Here is a 20729-nt window from a genome sequence, read left to right on the forward strand (position 1 = left end):
GAATCTCCAGCCTTTGTTTTCAGTTACACAGAACATTCCCTCACAAACTCTACTACCTTTCCACTCACCAGCCCCCACCTTCCTCTTCCTGCAAATCGTCACTAAAAGGTAAGGCAGACACCATGTCATTTTTTGGTCTAGTACCTGATTATTTTAGACAACCCAGAGAAAGGGTTGATTTGCAGTTGCCTATATAATTGTATGCACAGTTCTCTTATCAGAATCTAACTTAATCCAACTAAATGTGCCTATATGCAGACATCAATATCTATTTAACTTATTTCATGCATCTATTTTAAATAGTTTTAATCTATTTTATATTTATTATGCAGTATTTTCATTACTCCATTGCATATGTATATATTTTATATATATGTGCATATGTATACATACACACATACACATATGTGTATCACTTAATACTTTTCTAAGTTTTTCATATAGACTTTTACTCATTTTATACAATAATATTATAAAGAAAATGATGGAGGTAATTTTTTTCTTTTTCCTTTTTTTTTCTTTTTTTTTTTTTTGAGACGGAGTCTCACTCTGTCTCCCAGACTGGAGTGCAGTGGCAGGATCTCAGCTCACTGCAACCTCTACCTCCCCGGTTCCAGAGATTCTCCTGCCTCAGCCTCCTCCTGAATAGCTGGGATTACAGGTGTGTACCACCACACCCAGCTAATTTTTGTATTTTTAGTAGAGATGGGGTTTCATCATGTTGGCCAGGCTGGTCTCGGCCTCCCAAAGTGCTGGAATTACAGGCATGAGCCACTGCACCCAGCCAAGGAAGGTAATTTTTGTCCCCATCTTGGAGGTGAGAAAAATTGGACCCAAGAAGATTAAATGATTTATACAATGTTATAGGACAAATTAGTAACAGAGCCAGAACCAAACCAGTTCGATCCTATATCCAGGAAGTCATATATTTATACTTTTTTTGTGTGTATGTGTGGGACAGAGTCTCACTCTGTCGCCCAGGCTGGAGTGCAGTGGCTCGATCTCGGCTCACTGCAAGCTGTGCCTCCTGGGTTCGAGCGATTTTTGTGCCTTAGCCTCCCAAGTAGCTGGGATTATAGGTGCATGCCACCACACCCAGCTAATTTTTAGTTTTTTTTTTTTTTTTTTTTTGAGACAGAGTCTCGCTTTGTCACCCAGGCTGGAGTGCTGTGGCACAATCTCAGCTCACTGCAAGCTCCGCCTCCCAGATTCACGCCATTCTCCTGCCTCAGCCTTCTGAATAGCAGGGACTGCAGGCGCCTGCCACCATGCCTGGCTAATTTTTTTGTATTTTTTTTTTTAGCAGAGATGGTGTTTCACCATGTTAGCCAGGATGGTCTCAATCTCCTGACCTCATGATCTGCCTGCCTCGGCCTCCCAAAGTGCTGGAATTACAGACGTGAGCCACCATGCCTGGCCAATTTTAGATTTTTTGAAGAGATGGGGTTTCATCATGTTGGCCAGGCTGGTCTCAAACTCCTGGCCTCATGATCCACCTGCCTTGGCCTCATGATCTACCTTCCTTGGTCACCCAAAGTGGTGGGATTATGGGCATGGGCCACTGCACCTGGTCTCTAGAAGGCTATATTATAATTACATTAATTACATATTGTCCTTTATTATCATCAAAATCATGCCACCTCTTTGAAAAATAAAAAAATCACCTGGGTGTGGTGGCTCATGCCTATAATCCCAGCACTTTGGGAGGTCAAGATGGGAGGATCACTTGAGGCAAGTTCAACACCAGCCTGGTCCGTGTAGTAAGACCCCATCTCTATATTTTTTATAAGAAAAAGCAAGGAATAAAACAGAGTACATAATATACTACATTTTTTTTTATAAAAAAGAAGAAACTAGGATCTATATCCATATTGATTTTGCATTGGTGGAAAAAACTCTGGAAGAATAAATTTAAAACTAATGACCATGGCCGGGCGTGGTGGCTCACGCCTGTAACCCCAGCACTTTGGGAGGCCGAGGCAGGCGGACCATGAGGTTAGGAAATTGAGACCATCCTGCCTAACACGGTGAAACCCCATCTCAACTAAAAATACAAAAAATTAGCCGGGCCTGGTGGTGGGTGCCTGTAGTCCCAGCTACTCAGGAGGCTGAGGCAGGAGAATGGTGGGAACCCAGGAGGCAGAGCTTGCAGCGAGATCATGCCACTGCACTCCAGCCTGGGCAACAGAGCGAGACTCCGTCTCAAAAAAAAAACCAAAAAACAAAAACAAAGCAAAACAAAACAAAAACAAAACAAAACAAAACAAAACAAAAGCTAAGGCCGTGGCTGCCACTGGGGTGGGTGAACTTACTAAATGAAGAGATGGGAGGTGATATGGTTTGGCTCTGTGTCCCCACTCAAATTTCATCTCCAGTTGTAATCCCCACATGTTGGAGGAGGGACCTGGTGGGAGGTGATTGGATCACGGGAACAGTTTCTCTCATGTTGTTCTTGTGATAGTGAGTCAGTTCTCACAAGTTCTGATGGTTTTAAAGTGTGGCATCCCCCCCTCACTCTCTCTCTCCTGCCACTATGTAAGACGTGCCTTGCTTCCCCTTTGCCTTCCACTATGATTGCTTGTTTCCTGAGGCCTCACAGCCATGCAGAACTGTCAGTTAAACTTCTTTTCTTCAACAATTACCCAGTCTCGGGTACTTCTCTAAAGCAGTGTGAAAATGGACTAATACGGTTTTCACACTAGACTTTTTAAGCCTTTTTACAAACCCTATGAATGTATTGCATATTTAGAAAATTAAACATGGTCTTAAATGAACATATAAAAAGGCTTAGCACTTCTTTAAGAAAACAGAGCCATTTGCAAAGCCTATTTCCTAGGCTGAGAACAGGAATCAGAAGCTCTGCCTTTTCTGTGGTGTGGTGTTCACAAGATCCTAAGTTCTACCACTCCAACTCTCCCCTCCTTATCTCACTTAATTAACAGCAACAATAATAACTAGCACCTGCTCACTATATGCTATGCACCTTTTCAGTGTTTTACATGGATTAGCAGCAGTTAATCCTCACAACAAACCTATGAAGTAACTGAGGCACAGGAAAGATTATTTGAAGGTCAAAGTAGGTGAGTCAAGATACAAACTCGGGCCGGGTGTGGTGGCTCACGCCTATAATCCCAACACTTTGGGAGGCTGAGGCACGTGGAACACTTGAGGTTAAGAGTTCGAGACCAGCCTGGCCAACATGGTAAAACCTCGTCTCTACGGAAAATTCAAAAATTAGCCAGGCGTGGTGGTGTGCGCCTGTAGTTCCAGCTACTTGGGAGGCTGAGGCAGGAGAATTGCTTAAACCTGGGAGGTGGATGTCACAGTGATTCGAGATGGCACCACTGCACTCTAGCCCGGGTGACAGAGTGAGACTCTGTTTCCAAAAAAAAAAAAAAAAAAAGATACAAACTTGGGCATTATGGGCCCGGGACCCACCCTCTTAACCACAATCCCACAATGTCTCTCATGTATGCAGCAAAATTACTCCATTGGGGTTAGGCCTCGTTTCTAAAAAAATAAAATAAAATAAAATAAATGTAAAAAGCCTTGCAAAATGATGTTTCCTGGGATGATCAATAGAGCACATCTTTTAGCCATTGTCTTTAGCACCTCTGAAAACAGGCACTTGTCTCTATGGAGACCATGAAATCCACAAACAGGACAGAACACGAACAAGTACTAAAAGGGGAGTGGGAAGCATTCCCGGAAGGTTCCAGAGCAGGGGGTGCCTGCTGGACGGAGGATGTCAGAGCCCACAGAGGGACTGGGCATGGGTAGCATGTCTCTGGTGGGGTGACCAAAAACTTTCACCAGCTCCCCAGCTTTCCAGAGGAAGCAGCCCATCCTTTGGGACCCCACTAAGTCCACTGGTAACCAAGAGCATGGCTTATCTGTGAGTCATCTGATGACACGACCAGCTTGTATTTATACCCACACAGGAGGACGCCCGCCAGGCTCTGTCGTCGCTGGTACATCTGAGAAGGAACACCTCCTGCTCTTTCTCTGGAGGGAGCTGGGCAACGATACTACTAAACAGATGCCAAAGCACCGAGCCCTCGCCTGCCCCACCTCCACCCTTCAGCCCTGGTGCTGGTCTTACTGCTCACCAACTTTTGCTGCTTCTATTTCTTCCTTCCCTAATTCCTAAGGCCAAAATCCAAGTTCATTCAACAAATCTTTATTACTTGGCCTCTTACATGGATGGCTTCATTCCAGGTGCTATGGGGGAGATAAGAACAGAAATCCTGTACCCGTATGCCTAGGTTCAAATCCCAGCTCCACCATTTAAAAGCTGTGGGCCACTGGGCACATTAGCCCCTGAGTCTGCTTTGCTGTCTCTAAAATGATAATATCTACCTCACTGGCTTCAACCCGGGAGGCGGAGGTTGCAGTGAGCCGAGATCGCACCACTGCACTCCAGCCTAGCTGACAAGAGCAAGATTCCGTCAAAGAAAGAAAGAGAGAAAGAGAGAGAGAAAGAGAGAAAGAGAAAGAAGGAAGGAAGGAAGGAAGGAAGGAAGGAAGGAAGGAAGGAAGGAAGGAAGGAAGGGAGGGAGGGAGGGAGGGAGGGAGGGAGGGAGGGAGGGAGGGAGGAAGGGAGGGAAGAAAGAGAAAGAGGCCAAAGGAAAAAGAGAAATTAGTTATGGAGGCAGAAAAGGGCAGTCAGTGGGGTCAGAGCCAAGGTAAGAAGCCAAAGCAGGGATGGCGCTCTACTGCATTTGGAAAATAAGCCTGTGACATAAAAGTATGCATGCATTTTTCTGAGGGCAAGAACCTGTAGGTTACATTCTAAGGACCATACAAATCCGTTTTCCACTAAGAAACCTCTCCATATAAATTATATTGAGGTCATCGTTAAAGAGGGTTTTTTTCTGGCCAGGTGCGGTGGCTCACGCCTGTAATCCCAGCACTGTGGGAGGCCAAGACGGGTGGATCACGAGGTCAGGAGATCGAGACCATCCTGGCTAACACGGTGAAACCCCGTCTCTACCAAAAATACAAAAAATTAGCCGGGCGAGGTGGCGGGCGCCTGTAGTCCCAGCTACTCGGGAGGCTGAGGCAGGAGAATGGTGTGAACCCAGGAGGCGGAGCTTGCAGTGAGCTGAGATCCGGTCACTGCACTCCAGCCTGGGGGACTGAGTGAGACTCCGGAAAAAAAAAAAAAAAAGACTTTTTTCTGAGCTGACACACTTCTACAAAAGTGCTTTCATTTCTTCACCAAGTCGCTGCTATTATCTGACACCTGTCCGTCCCACCTTGGATAGTACAAAAGTGACAAGAGGATGTTAAAAGTTTCAAAGGGGCTGTTGGAAAATATGAGCTGGGAAACATGCAGAGCTCAATATGAACTCGGGTCAGTATTAAAATTACAAGTAGGTCACAGAACCCCAACCCCGCGTATTTGGATCCAGCCCTTGGTGAGTGGGCCCTGGACTGTACCTCCCAATCCCATCTTTACCTGCAGTTGTCCGGCCAACATGGCCCCTTCCCGCCTGTCCTTTCCTAACCACCTCCGCTCTCTCTAGTGGAGACGCCGAGCTGGCAACCATGCTGGCTGCACACTGCCATTTTCCACAGGTTCTCAAGTGTCTGGGCTGCCAAGAGGGTTGGGTGTTTACATTTATTTTTAATAGAAATGGGGTCTCACCCGGGGCATCTCTTTTCTTCATACTGCAATGTTGCTGGATACATGATCAGACACCAGAGGGTTGGGCATTCTTGCAATACCTTAACAGTACTCAAATCTGCAGCATGGTACTAAGGAAGTTAAAGTTTGAATGTAACCACTTTATTTTAAAGTTTTTTTTTTTTTTTTTTGAGACAGAGTCTCGCTCTGTCGCCCAGGCTGGAGTGCAGTGGCGCGATCTCGGATCACTGCAAGCTCCGCCTCCCGGGTTTAAGCCATTCTCCTGCCTCAGCCTCCCGAGTAGCTGGGACTACAGGCGCCCGCCACCACGCCCGGCTTTTTTTGTATTTTGTTTAGTAAAGACGGGTTTTCACCATGTTAGCCAAGATGATCTGATCTCCTGACCTCGTGATCCGCCCACCTTGGCCTCCCAAAGTGCTAGGATTACAGGCGTGAGCCACCGCGCCTGGTCAGGTTTTTTTCTTTAAATGAAATGGGGTTGAAATGAACATGATTTTGATGACCATGTTTGTGAATTATAGATGCAAGATGCATTGGTAGACTCGTGTGATGGTCTTTTGTGATACTTAAGTTTTACATATCCCCATCTCTGTATGTATCTGCATAGACAAAGAAAAAACAAACTCCTGCTTTGCTTTTCTTTTTTTTTTTTTTTTTTTTTTTTTTTTTTTTTGAGACGGAGTCTCGCGCTGTGTCACCCAGGCTGGAGTGCAGTGGCGCGATCTCGGCTCACTGCAAGCTCCGCCTCCCAGGTTCAGGCCATTCTCCTGCCTCAGCCTCCGAGTAGCTGGGACTACAGGCGCCCGCCACGTTTTTTGTATTTTTAGTAGAGACGGGGTTTCACCATGTTAGCCAGGATGGTCTCGATCTCCTGACCTCGTGATCCGCCCGTCTCGGCCTCCCAAAGTGCTGGGATTACAGGCTTGAGCCACCGCGCCCGGCCGCTTTGCTTTTCTTGAAGGGTTTCCAGGACTGCGGGTCCGCTCCTGAGCTCTAAGTCTGTGTATCCTTTGCTTGTATTTTGTATTTAAAAAATAAAATAACCCTTTATTGTTGAGCATGTTGGCATTGTCCCCTTTATTTTTTCTCTTTTTGGGACATATGAAGCAAGTTATTCTTTTTCTGTATCTTTTTTGCTTTTGTAAACTTTTTGTTTTGTTTAAAAATGACTTTATAAAAGGGCTTTTATAACATGCCACCCTCACAAAAAAAAAGAAATGGGGTCTCATTAGGTTGCCCAGGCTAGCTTTGAACTCCCAGACTCAAGCAATCCTCCCACTCTGGCCTCCCAAAGCGCTGAGATTACAGGCGTGAGCCACCATGGCAAGCTGGATGTTTAAAAAAAAAAAAAAAAAAAAAAAGTCTCTGAAGCAGGAGTTGCAGGAAAAAGGAATTAATTGATTAGGGAAAAAAAGCTGAAAGAAAATCAACCAGTATTAATAGTAATTATTTCTGAGTGGTGGGATCACGAGTCCTGTATTTCCTTCTATGCAATTAATATTTTCTAAAATATACATGCATTGCTTTAACACAAGAAAAATATTTGCTGTTTTATCAAGAGGCCTAGAGGTGGCAAACAATGTCTGGACCCCTACACCACGGCAGGAGGAATGCAGAGGCGGGGCGGCGGGGGGTGACGTGACAGGCTGCTAGGCACTGTGCCCACTGTCTGTCCTGTAGCTTCCTACCAGCCCAAAACACTGACGTTTCCAGAGGCAGCAAGGCTAAAGGGCCAGACATTTTTCTGGTTAACACTCCACGTATTCAGCTCCCAAAGGTGCCAGGCCAGGGTGGTGAGGCAGACTTTGGTCAGGCCACGGCTGGGCTGCCTGAGTAGGCCAGAGAGTAAATCAGTAGAATTCCCACAGGCCCCATCTGTGGGTGCCAGGTCAAAGTCCATCAGCCCCACGGCTTTTCCGTGCTGGGAGGGAGGAAAGCAGATGACGGCACAGGGAGGTGCCCTACTCAGTTCATGTCATGACTTTCTCTTTCTGACAGTTCCTTGGGCTGCTTTCAGTGGATGGCAGAGGATACCCGAGTGCCATTCTAGATTTAGAACGAAACTGAACGTCCAGAGTGTGAAATGGCCTGTTCTCATCTCCCCTCCGTGGCAGTGGTGGTTGCCAGGCTGGTTTGCGTTTGCCCAAAAGTAACAGTAAAGAGCTCTGACCACTACTGTTCACCCTAAACTTGGGGCTGCTGTGCTTGTAGGCTTTGGAAAGAATGGAGGGGTTTCCACACATTAAAAAGGAAAAGGGCACCAGGTCTGTGCTCTGTGACCCCATCACGCAATGGAATGACACACAGGTATGAAGAATGAGGCTGCTCCACATATGCTGGGACTGAGAAAGGTTTTTGTGTTTTGTTTTGTTTCTGAGACCGAGTTTCACTCTTTGTTGCCCAGGCTGGAGTGCACTCACTGCAATCCCTGCCTCCCGGGCTCAAGCGATTCTCCTGCCTCAGCCTCCTGAATAACTGGGATTACAGGTGCCCACCACCGTGCCTGATTTTTTTGTATTTTTAGTAGAGACGGGGTTTCACCATGTTGGCCATGCTGATCTTGAACTCCTGACCTCAGGTGATCCACCCACCTCGGCCTCCCAAAGTGCTGGGATTACAGGTGTGAGCCACTGCGCCCGGCTGAGACAGTTAAAAAAAAAAAAATGTGGCACAGTGTGTGTAGTGTATGTGACTACTATCATTAGTGTATGAGAAAGAAAAGCTTACTATCAGAGACTGTATCTCGAGGGATAAACAGACTGGCAGGGGTTGCCTCTGGGCACGAAACTGGGGAATAGACAGTGGGAGTAGAAAGAGATTTTATTAGCTGGGTGTGGCAGCGCACACCTGTAGGCCCAGCTACTCCAGAGGCTGAGCGGGAGAACTGCTCCAGCCCAGGAGTTCGGGTCCAGCCTGGGAAACACAGCAACACTGAAAAAAAAGACTTTATTTTCCATGAATACCCTTTTGTAACTTACTTTTGAATTCCGTATTTTTTAATGGTCTGTGGTCTACATACACTCATGTGCAAACACACACATGCAGAAGAACAGGGATCACCTGCACGAAGCTATGAGCTCTTTCCTCATCCCTTCTAGCCCCTTTCTAGAGGCAAAGCCTCCGCCCCCCGCCCCCAGGCACCATCTGTCCTGCTTACACCCACCTCCACCCCAGGTTGGCCAACAGTAGCCTGTTTCCTCTCCATTCCACCCCTCTCCCAAGCCTCCCATCCAACCACAGGAGAGGATTACTGGTTCCTGCTTTCCTTAGCACCCCTAAATGTAAAGGTATCTGTTCTATGTTGCATGCTTCAGAACCCTGCAGAAACAATCAACACGTCCACTGTTAATACGCAGATTACCCCTCTTGGATGCATCTGCAACGAGCACTCGCCAACTTCGAAGTGGCAACAAAGAAGTTCACAATTACAAGACCATGGGTTCACTATCACAGAAGGGACATGAAACAGGGCCTAGGACACGGCGGGAGGGGGGGTGGGGGGGCACGGAAAGAATTCTTTGAGTAAGCCTGGAAGGTGGCGGGGCTCACCAGGCCGAGAGCAGGTGCTAGGCCTTCAGCAGGAACAGTGTGAGCCAAGGCACAGAGGCCCAAGGGGAGCGTGCTGTAGCTGTGATGGTGGACAGCTGGAAGGCCGTGTGTATAATGAACTGGGGCCCCACATCCAAGGGGAGGTGTTAGCCAAAAGCAGCACACAGAGGCCTTCAATTCCATGAAGAATTTAGATGTTACCCTGTGAGCCATGGGAAGCCACTGAAGCGGTTTATCTAGGGTAGTAAGTGGGCTCAGATTTTCATTTTAAGAAATCATTCTATAGAAGGAATCTCAAACCTCACCTGACTGCCCTTCTCCCCCCAGGGTTCTAAGCTCTACTTAAAAGCCCATATAAAAAAGCATAGATTTGCTTCCTACAGACTTGAACCATGCCCTAGGGATTTAATTCTAAGGGGCCTGTGAAGTTTACCTACTTTACCCATTTTTCTTTTTTTTTTTTTTTTTTTTTTTGAGACGGAGTCTCGCTGTCGCCCGGGCTGGAGTGCAGTGGCCGGATCTCAGCTCACTGCAAGCTCCGCCTCCCGGGTTTACGCCATTCTCCTGCCTCACTCAGCCTCCCGTGTAGCTGGGACTACAGGTGCCCGCCACCTCGCCCGGCTAATTTTTTGTATTTTTAGTAGAGACGGGGTTTCACCGTGTTAGCCAGGATGGTCTCAATCTCCTGACCTCGTGATCCGCCCGTCTCGGCCTCCCAAAGTGCTGGGATTACAGGCTTGAGCCACCGCGCCCGGCCTACTTTACCCATTTTTCTAAAGAAAAGTTGTTGACTGGCAACCCCCAAAAATGTACCAACGAAAAGCTAGCAAGCACCTTCTGTATTTTTGGCATCAACACCAACCAAGGACACAGTGCAGGGCAGCCTGCTTGGCCTCTGGGTACAGAAAGGCCAGCCCCTGCCAAAAGCCCTTCTTCATCCTGACAGCACAGCAGTACTCTATGCTTCCCTGCACAGAAACTCGTAAGATGCTTGTGGCTGGTAAGAAAACAACACCGAAACATTTCAGCTCCTCATATGCTAAGGCCTCGGTGCCACCTCCCTAAGGTTTTATTGTTCACTGCCTTCAAAACCCATGTCTCTCCTCTGCCCCGCCCCCACATCCCTTCCAGCTCACCTGATTACTCAGTTCCATTTTCAGCTCAGCAGTCTCTGAGGCTGGCCTACTTTTCAAGGCCACACGAGCAGAAAAATTTGGGCATTACACAAACAACAGAACATAACTAGGACAATGGGACACAGAAAGGGAAGAACCTGCAATGGTGTGTACCAAGGAGGCAAGGATACAAGCAGAACCTGGTGAAATAGCCAATGGACAATTTGCAGGGCGGGAGGGAGGGGCTGGCGGGGAAAGAGTGGGCAGAGGCACTGAGCGTAACACAGCAAGGCTTGGCCAGGACAACCTGGAAAATTGAGCTGAAGACCAAGAGGCACCAGGCAAGATCACTTTACCCAGTGATAAGAGCTGTAAGGCTCACTTGGTTTTCAGTAGTCAACCGGGTGGTTCTGAAAACCACGCCCCAGTCTGAACGGTAAGAAGGCTCCCAGAGCTTCAAGCGCGTGGCAAGACCATGGGAGCAGCATCTCGATACAGAATTAGATCAGCTCTGGGGAGCACAGCGCAGGCAAGAAGAGGCCCTCTCAGATCGCACTCTAGCTAATTAAGGTACGGTCCTGTGCGGCATGTTTTTTTGTTTTGAGAGAGTGCGGTGGCACAATCTCGGCTCACTGCAACCTTTGCCTCCCTGGCTCAAGTGATTCTCGTGCCTCAGCCTCCTGAGTAGCTGGGACTACAGGCATGCACCATACCTGGCTAATTTTTGTATTTTTAGTAGAGGCAGGGTTTCACCATGTTGGCCAGGCCGGTTTTGAACTCCTGGCCTCAAGTGATCCACCCGCCTCACCCTCCCAAACTGCTGGGATTACAGGCATGAGTCACCATGCCCAGCAAAGAAGTATGTTTCTCAAGAAGTGAAAGGCCGAGGGTCACTCCACCAGGCTTTTTCTGAACTTCCAGCTCCATTAACATCCTGACCTGAAGAACCAACCCCTTGCCTTTGCTGAGAAGATGGAATGTTTCATGGACACAGTCCCTGTCCCCAAACCCCTCCTTTTCAAGGGGCACTGTTCTGGAGGTGCTGTGTCTGCTGGTCCCGCTTTGTTTCCACATCATCTACCACGACCAGCCAAAGTGGGGTGCAAAGGAGAGGGCACCCAGGCAGCAAGACACAGTGCACTCTGCGAAATTAGGCTGATCCCATTTCCCCAGGGGCGCCTGTGGATGTGTCGCTCTGTCGCTCTGCTTCTGTTGCCGCAGACGTGAGGAACAGAGAGGCTGTGGTGCACAGGGACCCTCAGTCACGGATGCGGAGCTGGTAGAGGCGAGAAGATGCAGCCTTCCGTATCCAGCGGAAGAGCTGGGCCAGCTTGTAGAGGAAGGGCAGGGAGGAAGGGGAAGCTGCAGGGCAGAGGGAAACTACTGTGAACGTCCCGCCCCTCTCGCCTGTCACTCTGCCATCTCCCAGCCTGGGAGACCCCACCACCCATTACACGTAGTTGTTTTGTTTTTTTAGAGGCAGGGTCTCGCTCTGCTGCCTAGGCTGGAGTACAGTACAGTCCGTGTTCGGCTCACTGCAGTCTGAATCTCCTGGGCTCAAGTGATCCTCCCGCCTCAGCCTGCAGGTGCAGTTTCTCCTCCCCTCAGCATCATTGCTCCAATGAGTCGGGCCTGCTGCTGAGGGTCAGGGCCACTGGGCCAGGCCCTTCTGAAGCAGCCTTGGAAAGAGCAGGCTCAAATGTCCTCATGCCATCCCCACTAGGAGACCAGGGTTTACGAGACTAAAGGGCTTACAGGAACCCTAAAGAATCACAAAGAATTTCTAAATCTGTATCAGTCAGGAGGTGGCCAGGGATGAACGCTGATGATACTAAGCATTCCGAGAGCTAACTCGTGACTTCTTTGTAAAGCAAACAGAGCCATCCACGGGGGATCTCTGCTCAGCGTTCAGCAGACAGGTTAGAAAGACACCTCTGAGCTATGTGAAGGAAACCTCACTGGCTGGGCATGGTGGCTCATGCCTATAATCCCAGCACTGTGGGAGGCTCAGGTGGGAGGATCACTTAAGGCCAAAAGTTGGAGACCAGTCTGGCAAACATGGCGAAACTCCGTCTCAACTAAAAATACAAAATGTAGCCAGGCATGGTGGTATGTGCCTGTAATCTCAGCTACTTGGGAGACTGAGGCAGGAGAATCGCTTGAACCCAGGAGGTGGAGGTTGCAGTGCACCACTGCAACCTGGGCAACATTCTAGCCTGGGCAACAGAACGAGACTCTGTCTCAGAAATAAAAATAAAAAATTAGGCCGGGCGTGGTGGCTCATGCCTGCAATCCCAGCACTTTGGGAGGCTGAGGCGGGCGGATCACGAGGTCAGGAGTTTGAGACCATCCTGGCTAACACAGTGAAACCCCGTTTGTACTAAAAGTACAAAAAATTAGCCGGGCATGGTGGCGGGCGCCTGTAGTCCCAGCTACTCGGGAGGCTGAGGCAGGAGAATGGCGTGAAACCAGGAGGCGGAGCTTGCAGTGAGCCGAGATCACGCCATTGCACTCCAGCCTGGGCAACAAAGCAAGACTCTGTCTCTAAAAAAAAAAAAACAAAAAAAATTAGCAGGGCGTGGCGGCAGGCGTCTGTAGTCCCAGTTACTTGGGAGGCAGAGGAGAGAAGATTGCTTGAGCCTAGGAAGCAGAAGTTGCAATGAGCCAAGATCACGCTGGTGCACTCCAGCCTGGGCAACAGAGAAAGACCCTGTCTCAAAAAAATAAATTAATTAATTAAATTAAATTAAAATTAAAATTAATAAATAAATAAATATTTTTTTTTAAAAAAAGCTCACTGAATAAGAGAAAGAGAAATGGGGAAACAGGGAGCATCTAAAGACTAAGTTAATAAATGGCAGTTCTCAAAACAGATGAACCATTTGAAGGGTTTCTGATTTCCTCTTAAATTTTGAAACTTAATCATATTCTAAGTCTAAATTCATGAGAAGAGTAGATGCCGGGCTCGGTGGCTCAAGCCTGTAATCCCAGCACTTTGGGAGGCCGAGACGGGCGGATCACGAGGTCAGGAGATCGAGACCATCCTGGCTAACATGGTGAAACCCCGTCACTACTAAAAATTACATAAAACTAGCCGGGAGTGGTGGCAGGTGCCTGTAGTTCCAGCTACTTGGGAGGCTGAGGCAGGAGAATGGCGTAAACCCAGGAGGCGGAGCTTGCAGTGAGCTGAGATCCAGCCACTGCACTCCAGCCTGGGCGACAGAGCGAGACTCCGCCTCAAAAAAAAAAAAAAAAAAAAAAGAGAAGAGTAGAGATTAGAATATAACTCACATTGAATAACACAAAAAAACCTAAAAGAGCAAGTGCCTAAGTTTGGCCTCATGCACCTGAGGGCTCAATCCTCAGGAAATCACCAGGTTTGTTCCCAAATATCACTTAGGGAGCTCATTCCTTCTTCACAGCCAGGCAGAAAACAGAACAACCACCCAAATGTTCAAAAACACGGGTTGTTAAATTACTTAGGGGCATTCCTGGGAACTGGAATATTTAGCCATTTAAGGCCATGCTTGAAAGCATATGTATGACATGTAACTGCCTACAATCTCTATATCCACAGAAACAGACTGAAAGCATAGCAGAGTAGCAGATTTCTGTGCCTTTCTTTATACTTTTCTCTATTTTCTGCATTGTTTTTTCTTTTTTGAGACAGTTTCGCCCTGTCACCTAGGCTGGAGGGCAACGGCACAATCTCAGCTCACTGCAACCTCCGCCTCCCAGGTTCAAGCAATGCTCCCTGCCTCAGCCTCCCTAGTTGCTGGGATTACAGGCACACACCACCACACCCAGCTAATTTTTGTATTTTTAGTGGAGAGGGGGTTTCACCATGTTGGCCAGGCTGGTCTCGAACTCCTGACCTCAGGTGATCCACCCGCCTCGGCCTCCCAAAGTGCTGGGATTATAGGCATGAGCCACCATGTCCAGCCTATTTTCCACATTTTCTAAAAGGTATGAGTTTTTCATTTACAACTTGTTTCGAATTAACACTTCATTAGACATTAATACTTGAATTAACACTTTTGTAGACATTCTGATGAGGGGAAGTTTATTTATTTTTTTTTTTTTTGAGACAGAGTCTTGCTCTGTCACCCAGGCTGGAGTGCAGCAGCGGAATCTTGGCTCACTGCAATCTCTGCCTCCTGGGTTCAAGCTACTCTCCTGCCTCAACCTCCCAAGTAGCTGGGACTACAGGCACGTGCCACTACGCCTGGCTAATTTTTTTTGTACCTTTAGTAGAGACGGGATTTTATAATGTTGGCCACACTGGTATCTATCTCCTGACCTTGTGATCTGCCTGCCTCGGCCTCCCAAAGAGCTGGGATTACAGGCGTGAGCCACCGCGCCTGGCCGAGGGGAAGTTTTTTTAAATGCTGAGGTTCCGGCCAGAGGTCAGCCCTAGAAAAAGTGGAGGGCTATGACTCAGTCCATGTTCAGGAGTCAGCAGAGCCAAGTGGACTTTCTCCCGGCTGCTCTCACAGACTCCAGGACTGGCCTCTCCCTCTGGGTGGGGCTGACTCATGCCCCAGTCTAGCAATTCCTCCTTGTGGAACAGACTCGGGGGGAAATGTCATAGGAGAGGCCCCATTCCCAGTAGGACTCTGACAGGAGTCCTGACAAACACCCACTCCCACAGGCCCAGCCCTGACAACAACCCCTTCCCAGGAAGGAGGGGGGAAGAGTCTCCACCACTTACCAGGATCAAACCTCACCACCAGGAGACAGAGGATCAAGGCAGCCAGGAGGCTCTTTTTGAAGGGCAGAGAAAAGAAGTGGCTCACCGCAGAGTCCCAAAGCTGGCGAACCACCATCGGTAGTGACAGGAACTTGTGGGAGACAGAGCCTGGCCAGGGAGACAGAGCACAGCTTCAGGGGAGTCACGGGAATCAGCTTCCCTGACCCCAACCTCTGCGCTTGCTTCTAAGAGCTGAGCAGGCTGGGCACGGTGGCTCACGCCTATAATCCCAGCACTCTGGGAGGCGAGACCGAGGTGGGCGGATCAGCAGAGGTCAGGAGTTCAAGACCAGCCTAGCTAACATGGTGAAACCCCGTTTCTACTAAAAATTCAAAAAATTAGCCGGGCATGGCCACGTGCGCCTGTAGTCCCAGCTACTTGGGAGGCTGAGGCACAAGAATCACTTGAACCTGGGAGGTAGAGGCTGCAGTAAGCAGTAAGATCGTGCCATTGCACTCCAACTTGGGCAACAAGAGTGAAACTTGTCTCAAAAAAAAGGCCAGCGTGGTGGCTCACGCCAGTAATCCCAGCACTTTTGGGAAGCCAAGGCGGGTGGGTCACGAGGTCAGATCATGAGGTCAGGAGATCGAGACCATCCTGGCTAACACAGTGAAACCCAGTCTACTAAAAATACAAAAAATTAGCCAGGCGCGGTGGCGGGCACCTGTAGTCCCAGCTACTCGGGAAGCTGAGGCAGGAGAAGCACTTGAACTGGGAGGCGGAGGTTGCAGTGAGCACAGTGAGCCGAGATCGCGCTACTGCACTCCAGCCTGGGCGACAGAGCGAGACTCCCGTCTCAAAAACAAAAACAAAAAACGCTGAGCAGAAGGGTACTAAGTATTGGCTAAAGCCTTCGTACGTTAACTGCAGATACTCTTGCAACTCTCATGAATATAAATTATTTTTCTCATGTTTATTACTTATTTTGACTATATATTATTTACTATATTGAATGAGTCTTTGTAAAAGTTTTTTAAAACCTTTCAGAACGGCCGGGTGTGATGGCTCAGTGCCTGTAATCCCAGCACTTTGGGAGGCTGAGACGGCCAGATCACGAGGTCAGGAAATCGAGACCATCCTGGCTAACACAGTGAAACCCCGTCTCTACTAAAAATACAAAAAATTAGCCGGGGCTGGGCACAGTGGCTCATGGCTGTAATTCCAGCACTTTGGGAGGCTGAGGCTGGTGGATCACGAGATCAGGGGATCAAGACCATCCTGGCTAATGTGGTGAAACCCCGTCTCTACTAAAAATACAAAAATTTAGCCAGGCGTGGTGGCGGGTACCTGTAGTCCCAGCTACTCAGGAGGCTGAGGCAGGAGAATGGCATGAACCCAGGAGGCAAAGCGTGCAGTGAGTGGAGATTGCGCCACTGCACTCCAGCCTGGGCGACAGAGCGAGACTCTGTCTCAAACAAACAAACAAAAAAAAGAGATGGTGACTTTCTGTCCGTGAAAGTATTCACAGCTGGACAAGATCATTACTCAAGGAAAAGGGTGGAAAAGATTCAGGGACCAGGGAAAGGGTCTGCAAATTAGTTTCTTATATTCCTTTGGCTATCCCAGCAGATCTCAGCTGCGTCTGTATTGGGGCCAGCATTTAAAGGAGGAAGGACATCCCACCCAGACCAGTATGGTGGATACAAGAGACCTCGTCAGAGGACTCCAGTGGAAAAATGACTTTCAAAAGACAAGTCAAGGTCCCAAGACCCAGCAACACCTTCCCATGTGGAGATTCTCCTTCCACTGCCAACTTCAGAGGGTCTGGGCTTCACTTTGTTAAGCAACTCAACAGGCTTCCTATTCTGTGATTCAAGAGTTATTTATACAAAGAACTGCTCCTAAGCTCCCAGGAGTTTCACGATGGACCCTGAGGTACAGTGCAAGGCCACAAGTCCACTTTACAGAGGCCACAAAGAGATAATGTCCTACCTTCCTCATTTGGCTTCTGGGCCTCCTCAGAGCCTGAGTGTTCCTGTTTCTGCTGCTGCCTCGCTGTGTGAATGGCCTGAAGTACATCCAGTCGCCGCTCCTCACCAAAAGCTGCAGAGCCCACCACTAGCTCCTCAGCCTCCGACAAGCAGCCCAGAGGCAGCAGCACCCGCTGCACGTGAAATTCTGCTAAGGCTCCATATTCTGGAAGGTCTTGGTTGGCTGGGTCTTGGAGCCAGGCACCCACCACATCCAGCACAGCTCTAGGCTCTTGCATTTTGCTGTATAAAAGAATGCTGCAGTCCCCAAAAAACCCGATCCCAACAAAATTAGAGTCAGTGCTCAATGATTGGTTCATTTCTCATGACCACTATGCTTCTCCTATCCAACCCCTCCTCACTGTGCCCTCCAGCCCCTTCCGATGAAATGTGGATGCTAATGGGAATTTGCCATGACACACCCATCACTAACAGCTTACTCAATGGGAAGCTGAAAGCCTTGCCTCTAAGATCAGGAGCAAAACAAAGATGGCTACTTTGACCGTTTTTTATTCAACAGAGTACTGGAGGTCACAGCCAGAGCAATCAGGCAACAGAAAGAAATAAAAGGTATCCAAATCGGAAAGGAGGAAGTAAAATTATCCCTGTCTGCAGATAATAAGATCTTATATACGGAAAACCCTAAAGACTCCACCAAAAGAGAGAACTAATAAACGGATTCAGTAAAGTTGTGGGACACAAAAATCAATGTACAAAAAAAACAGCGTTTATATACCACTGGAAAAGAGACCAAGAAAACAATTCCATTTACAATAGCTACCAAAAAAAAATATACCTAGGAATAAATTAAACCAAGGTGGTAAAAGATCTCTACACTGAAGACTATAAAGCCTGATGAAAGAAGTTGAAGGGGACACAAAAAAATGGAACGATATCCTGTGTCCATTCACAAATTGGAAGAATATTATTAAAATACCCAAAGCCATCTACAGATTTAATGCAATCTCTATCAAAACACCAATGGCATTCTTCACAGAAATAGAAAAAACAATCCTGGCCAGGCGCGGTGGCTCACACCTGTAATCCCAGTACTTTGGGAGGCCCAGGCAGGCGGATCATGGGGTCAGGAGATTGAGACCATTGTGGCTAACACGGTGAAACCCCGTCTCTACTAAAAATACAAAAAAATTAGCCAGGCGTGGTGACGGGCACCTGTAGTCCCAGCTACTTGGGAGGCTGAGGCAGGAGAAAGGTGTGAACCTGGGAGGCAGAGCTTGCAGTGAACTGAGATCACGCCACTGCAGTCCAGCCTGAGCGACACAGCAAGACTCTGTCTCACAAAAAAAAAAAAAAAAAAAAAAAAAAGAGAAAGAAACAAAAATCCTGAAATTCATATGGAACCACAAAAGACCCCAAATGGCTAAAGCAGTTGTGGGCAAAAAGAACAAAGCTGGAGGTATCATATTACCTGACTTCAAACTATACTACACAAAGCTATAATAGTAACCACAACAGAATGGTTCTGCTCTCATGGTATGGCATAAAAACAGACAAAATAGAACAGAACAGAGAGCCCAGAAATAAATTCATGCACCTACAGCCAACTGATTTGCAACAAAGGTGCCAAGAACACACACAGGGCAAAAGACAGTCTCTTCAATAAATGGTGCTGGGAAAATCAGATATCCTTATGCAGGAGACCAGACCCCTACCTTTCCCCACACACAAAAATTAACTCAAAATGGATTCAAGACTGAAGTGTAAAATCCGAAACTATGAAACTGCTAGAAGAAAGCAAAGGAGAAATGCCTCACAACCCTGGCCTGAGCAAGGGTTTTTTTAAAGTAAGACCTTAAAAGCACTGGTAACAAAAGCAAAAATGGACAAATGAAATTACATCAAACTAAAAACTTCTGCATAGCAAAGGGAGCAACTAAGTGAAGAAACAACCTACAGAATGGGAGAAAATATTTGCAAACTATCCATCTGACAAAGAGTTAATATCCAGAATATATCAGGAACTTAACAGCAGGAAAAAAAAAAAAAAAAAAAAAAAACCTGATTCAAAAGGGAAAAAGACCTCAATAGACATTGCTCATTTCTCAGAAGAAGATGTACCACGGCCAACAGGTATCTGAAAAAATGTTCAACACCACTCATCACCAGGGAAATGCCAATCAAAACCACACTGAGGCACCACCTCGCTTCAGGTAGAACAGCTCTTATCAAAAAGGCAAAAGAAAATCAGTGTTGGTGAGGGTGCGGATGTGGAGAAAGGGAGCACTTACACACTGCTGGTGGGACTGTAAACTGGTATAGCCATTATGGAAACCAGAATGCAGGTTCCTTTAAAAAATTCAAAATAGGAAAGACGGCACTTCCTTTTGTAAGTGGTGGCAAGTGCTGAGAGAATGCCATGAAGGCCTTGGGCACACTGCAAGAGTATCTGCCGCCTGCCCACTCCCAAATGCTGCCCTTCTACTGCCAGCAAATCTCTGCACCTAAGCAAGTTGAAGCACTAACCAAGTCCCGCTTCTGGTACTTTGTATCTCAGCTAAAGAAGATGAAGTCTTGGCCGGGCGTGGTGGCTCACGCCTGTAGTCCCAGCACTTTGGGAGGCCAAGGTGGGTGGATCATGAGGTAGGGAGTTCGAGACCGGCCTGACCAACATAGTGAAATCCCGTCTCTACTAAAAATGCAAAAAATTAGCCAGGCATGGTGGCGAGCACCTGTAATCCCAGCTACTAGGGAGGCTAAGGCAGGAGAATTGCTTGAACCCAGGAGGCAGAGGTTGCAGTGAGCCGTAGCCTGGGCAACAGTGCAAGACTCCGTCTCAAAACAAAAAAAGAAGATGAAGTCTTCAGGGGCAAGTGTCTACTGGGCAGGTGTTCCAAAAATCCCCCTGCAAGTGAAGAACTTTGGCATTTGGCTACACTGTGATGCTTACTGCAGCATCCACAATATGAATGCAGAATAGTGGGACCTGACCACCCAGTGCTACCAAGATGGGCACCTGGCACCATGACCAGGGCCTACACCATTCGGATCATGAAAGTGGAGGAGATTGCAGCCAGCAAGTGCCCCCAGCTGACAGTCAAGCAGTTGCACAATTCCAAGATCAAGTTCTTGCTGCCCTACCAGGTCCTGTGTCTTCAGCACAAGCCACATTCAACACCAAGAGTCCCAACACCTTCTTCTAGGTACAGGGAACTCTCACCGAGTGTCATCAAAATAAACTCAAGAATGGCCGGGTAGCCGGGCGCAGTGGCTCAAGCCTGTAATCCCCGCACTTTGGGAGGCCGAGACGGGTGGATCACAAGGTCAGGAGATCGAGACCATCCTGGTTAACATGGTGAAACCCCGTCTCTACTAAAAAATACAAAAAACTAGCCGGGCGAGGTGGCAGGCGCCTGTAGTCCCAGCTACTCGGGAGGCTGAGGCAGGAGAATGGCGTGAACCCGGGAGGTGGAGCTTGCAGTGAGCCGAGATCCGGCCACTGCAATCCAGCCTGGGCAACAGAGCGAGACTCCGTCTCAAAAAAAAGAATGGCCAGGTGAAAAAAACAAACATAGAACTACCACATGATCTAGCAATCCATTATCTCCCATGTTTAATGCAGCACTGTTCACAATGGCCAAGATATGGAATCAGTCTAAGCATCCAACAATAGATGAATGGATAAAGAGAGTGTGTGTGTGTGTGTGTGTGTGTGTGTGTGTGCGCGTGTGTAATGG

General features: G+C 47.9%; 1 protein-coding gene across 1 annotated transcript; it reads right to left on the reverse strand.

Moving 5' to 3' along the window:
- Positions 1 to 11044: 11044 nt before the first annotated feature.
- LOC112617613 (peroxisome assembly protein 26-like) lies at positions 11045 to 17354 on the reverse strand. The gene is made up of 3 exons (XM_025374334.1): positions 16997 to 17354; positions 15026 to 15172; positions 11045 to 11676 (listed from the first exon to the last, which is right to left on the reverse strand). The coding sequence occupies exons 1-3, from the start codon at positions 17352 to 17354 to the stop codon at positions 11573 to 11575; spliced, it is 609 nt and encodes a 202-aa protein (XP_025230119.1). The 3' UTR covers positions 11045 to 11572.
- Between the last annotated feature and the right edge of the window lie 3375 nt (positions 17355 to 20729).

This window comes from Theropithecus gelada, unplaced genomic scaffold (genome assembly GCF_003255815.1).
Source record: "Theropithecus gelada isolate Dixy unplaced genomic scaffold, Tgel_1.0 HiC_scaffold_28, whole genome shotgun sequence".
Taxonomy (NCBI): Eukaryota; Metazoa; Chordata; class Mammalia; order Primates; family Cercopithecidae; genus Theropithecus; species Theropithecus gelada.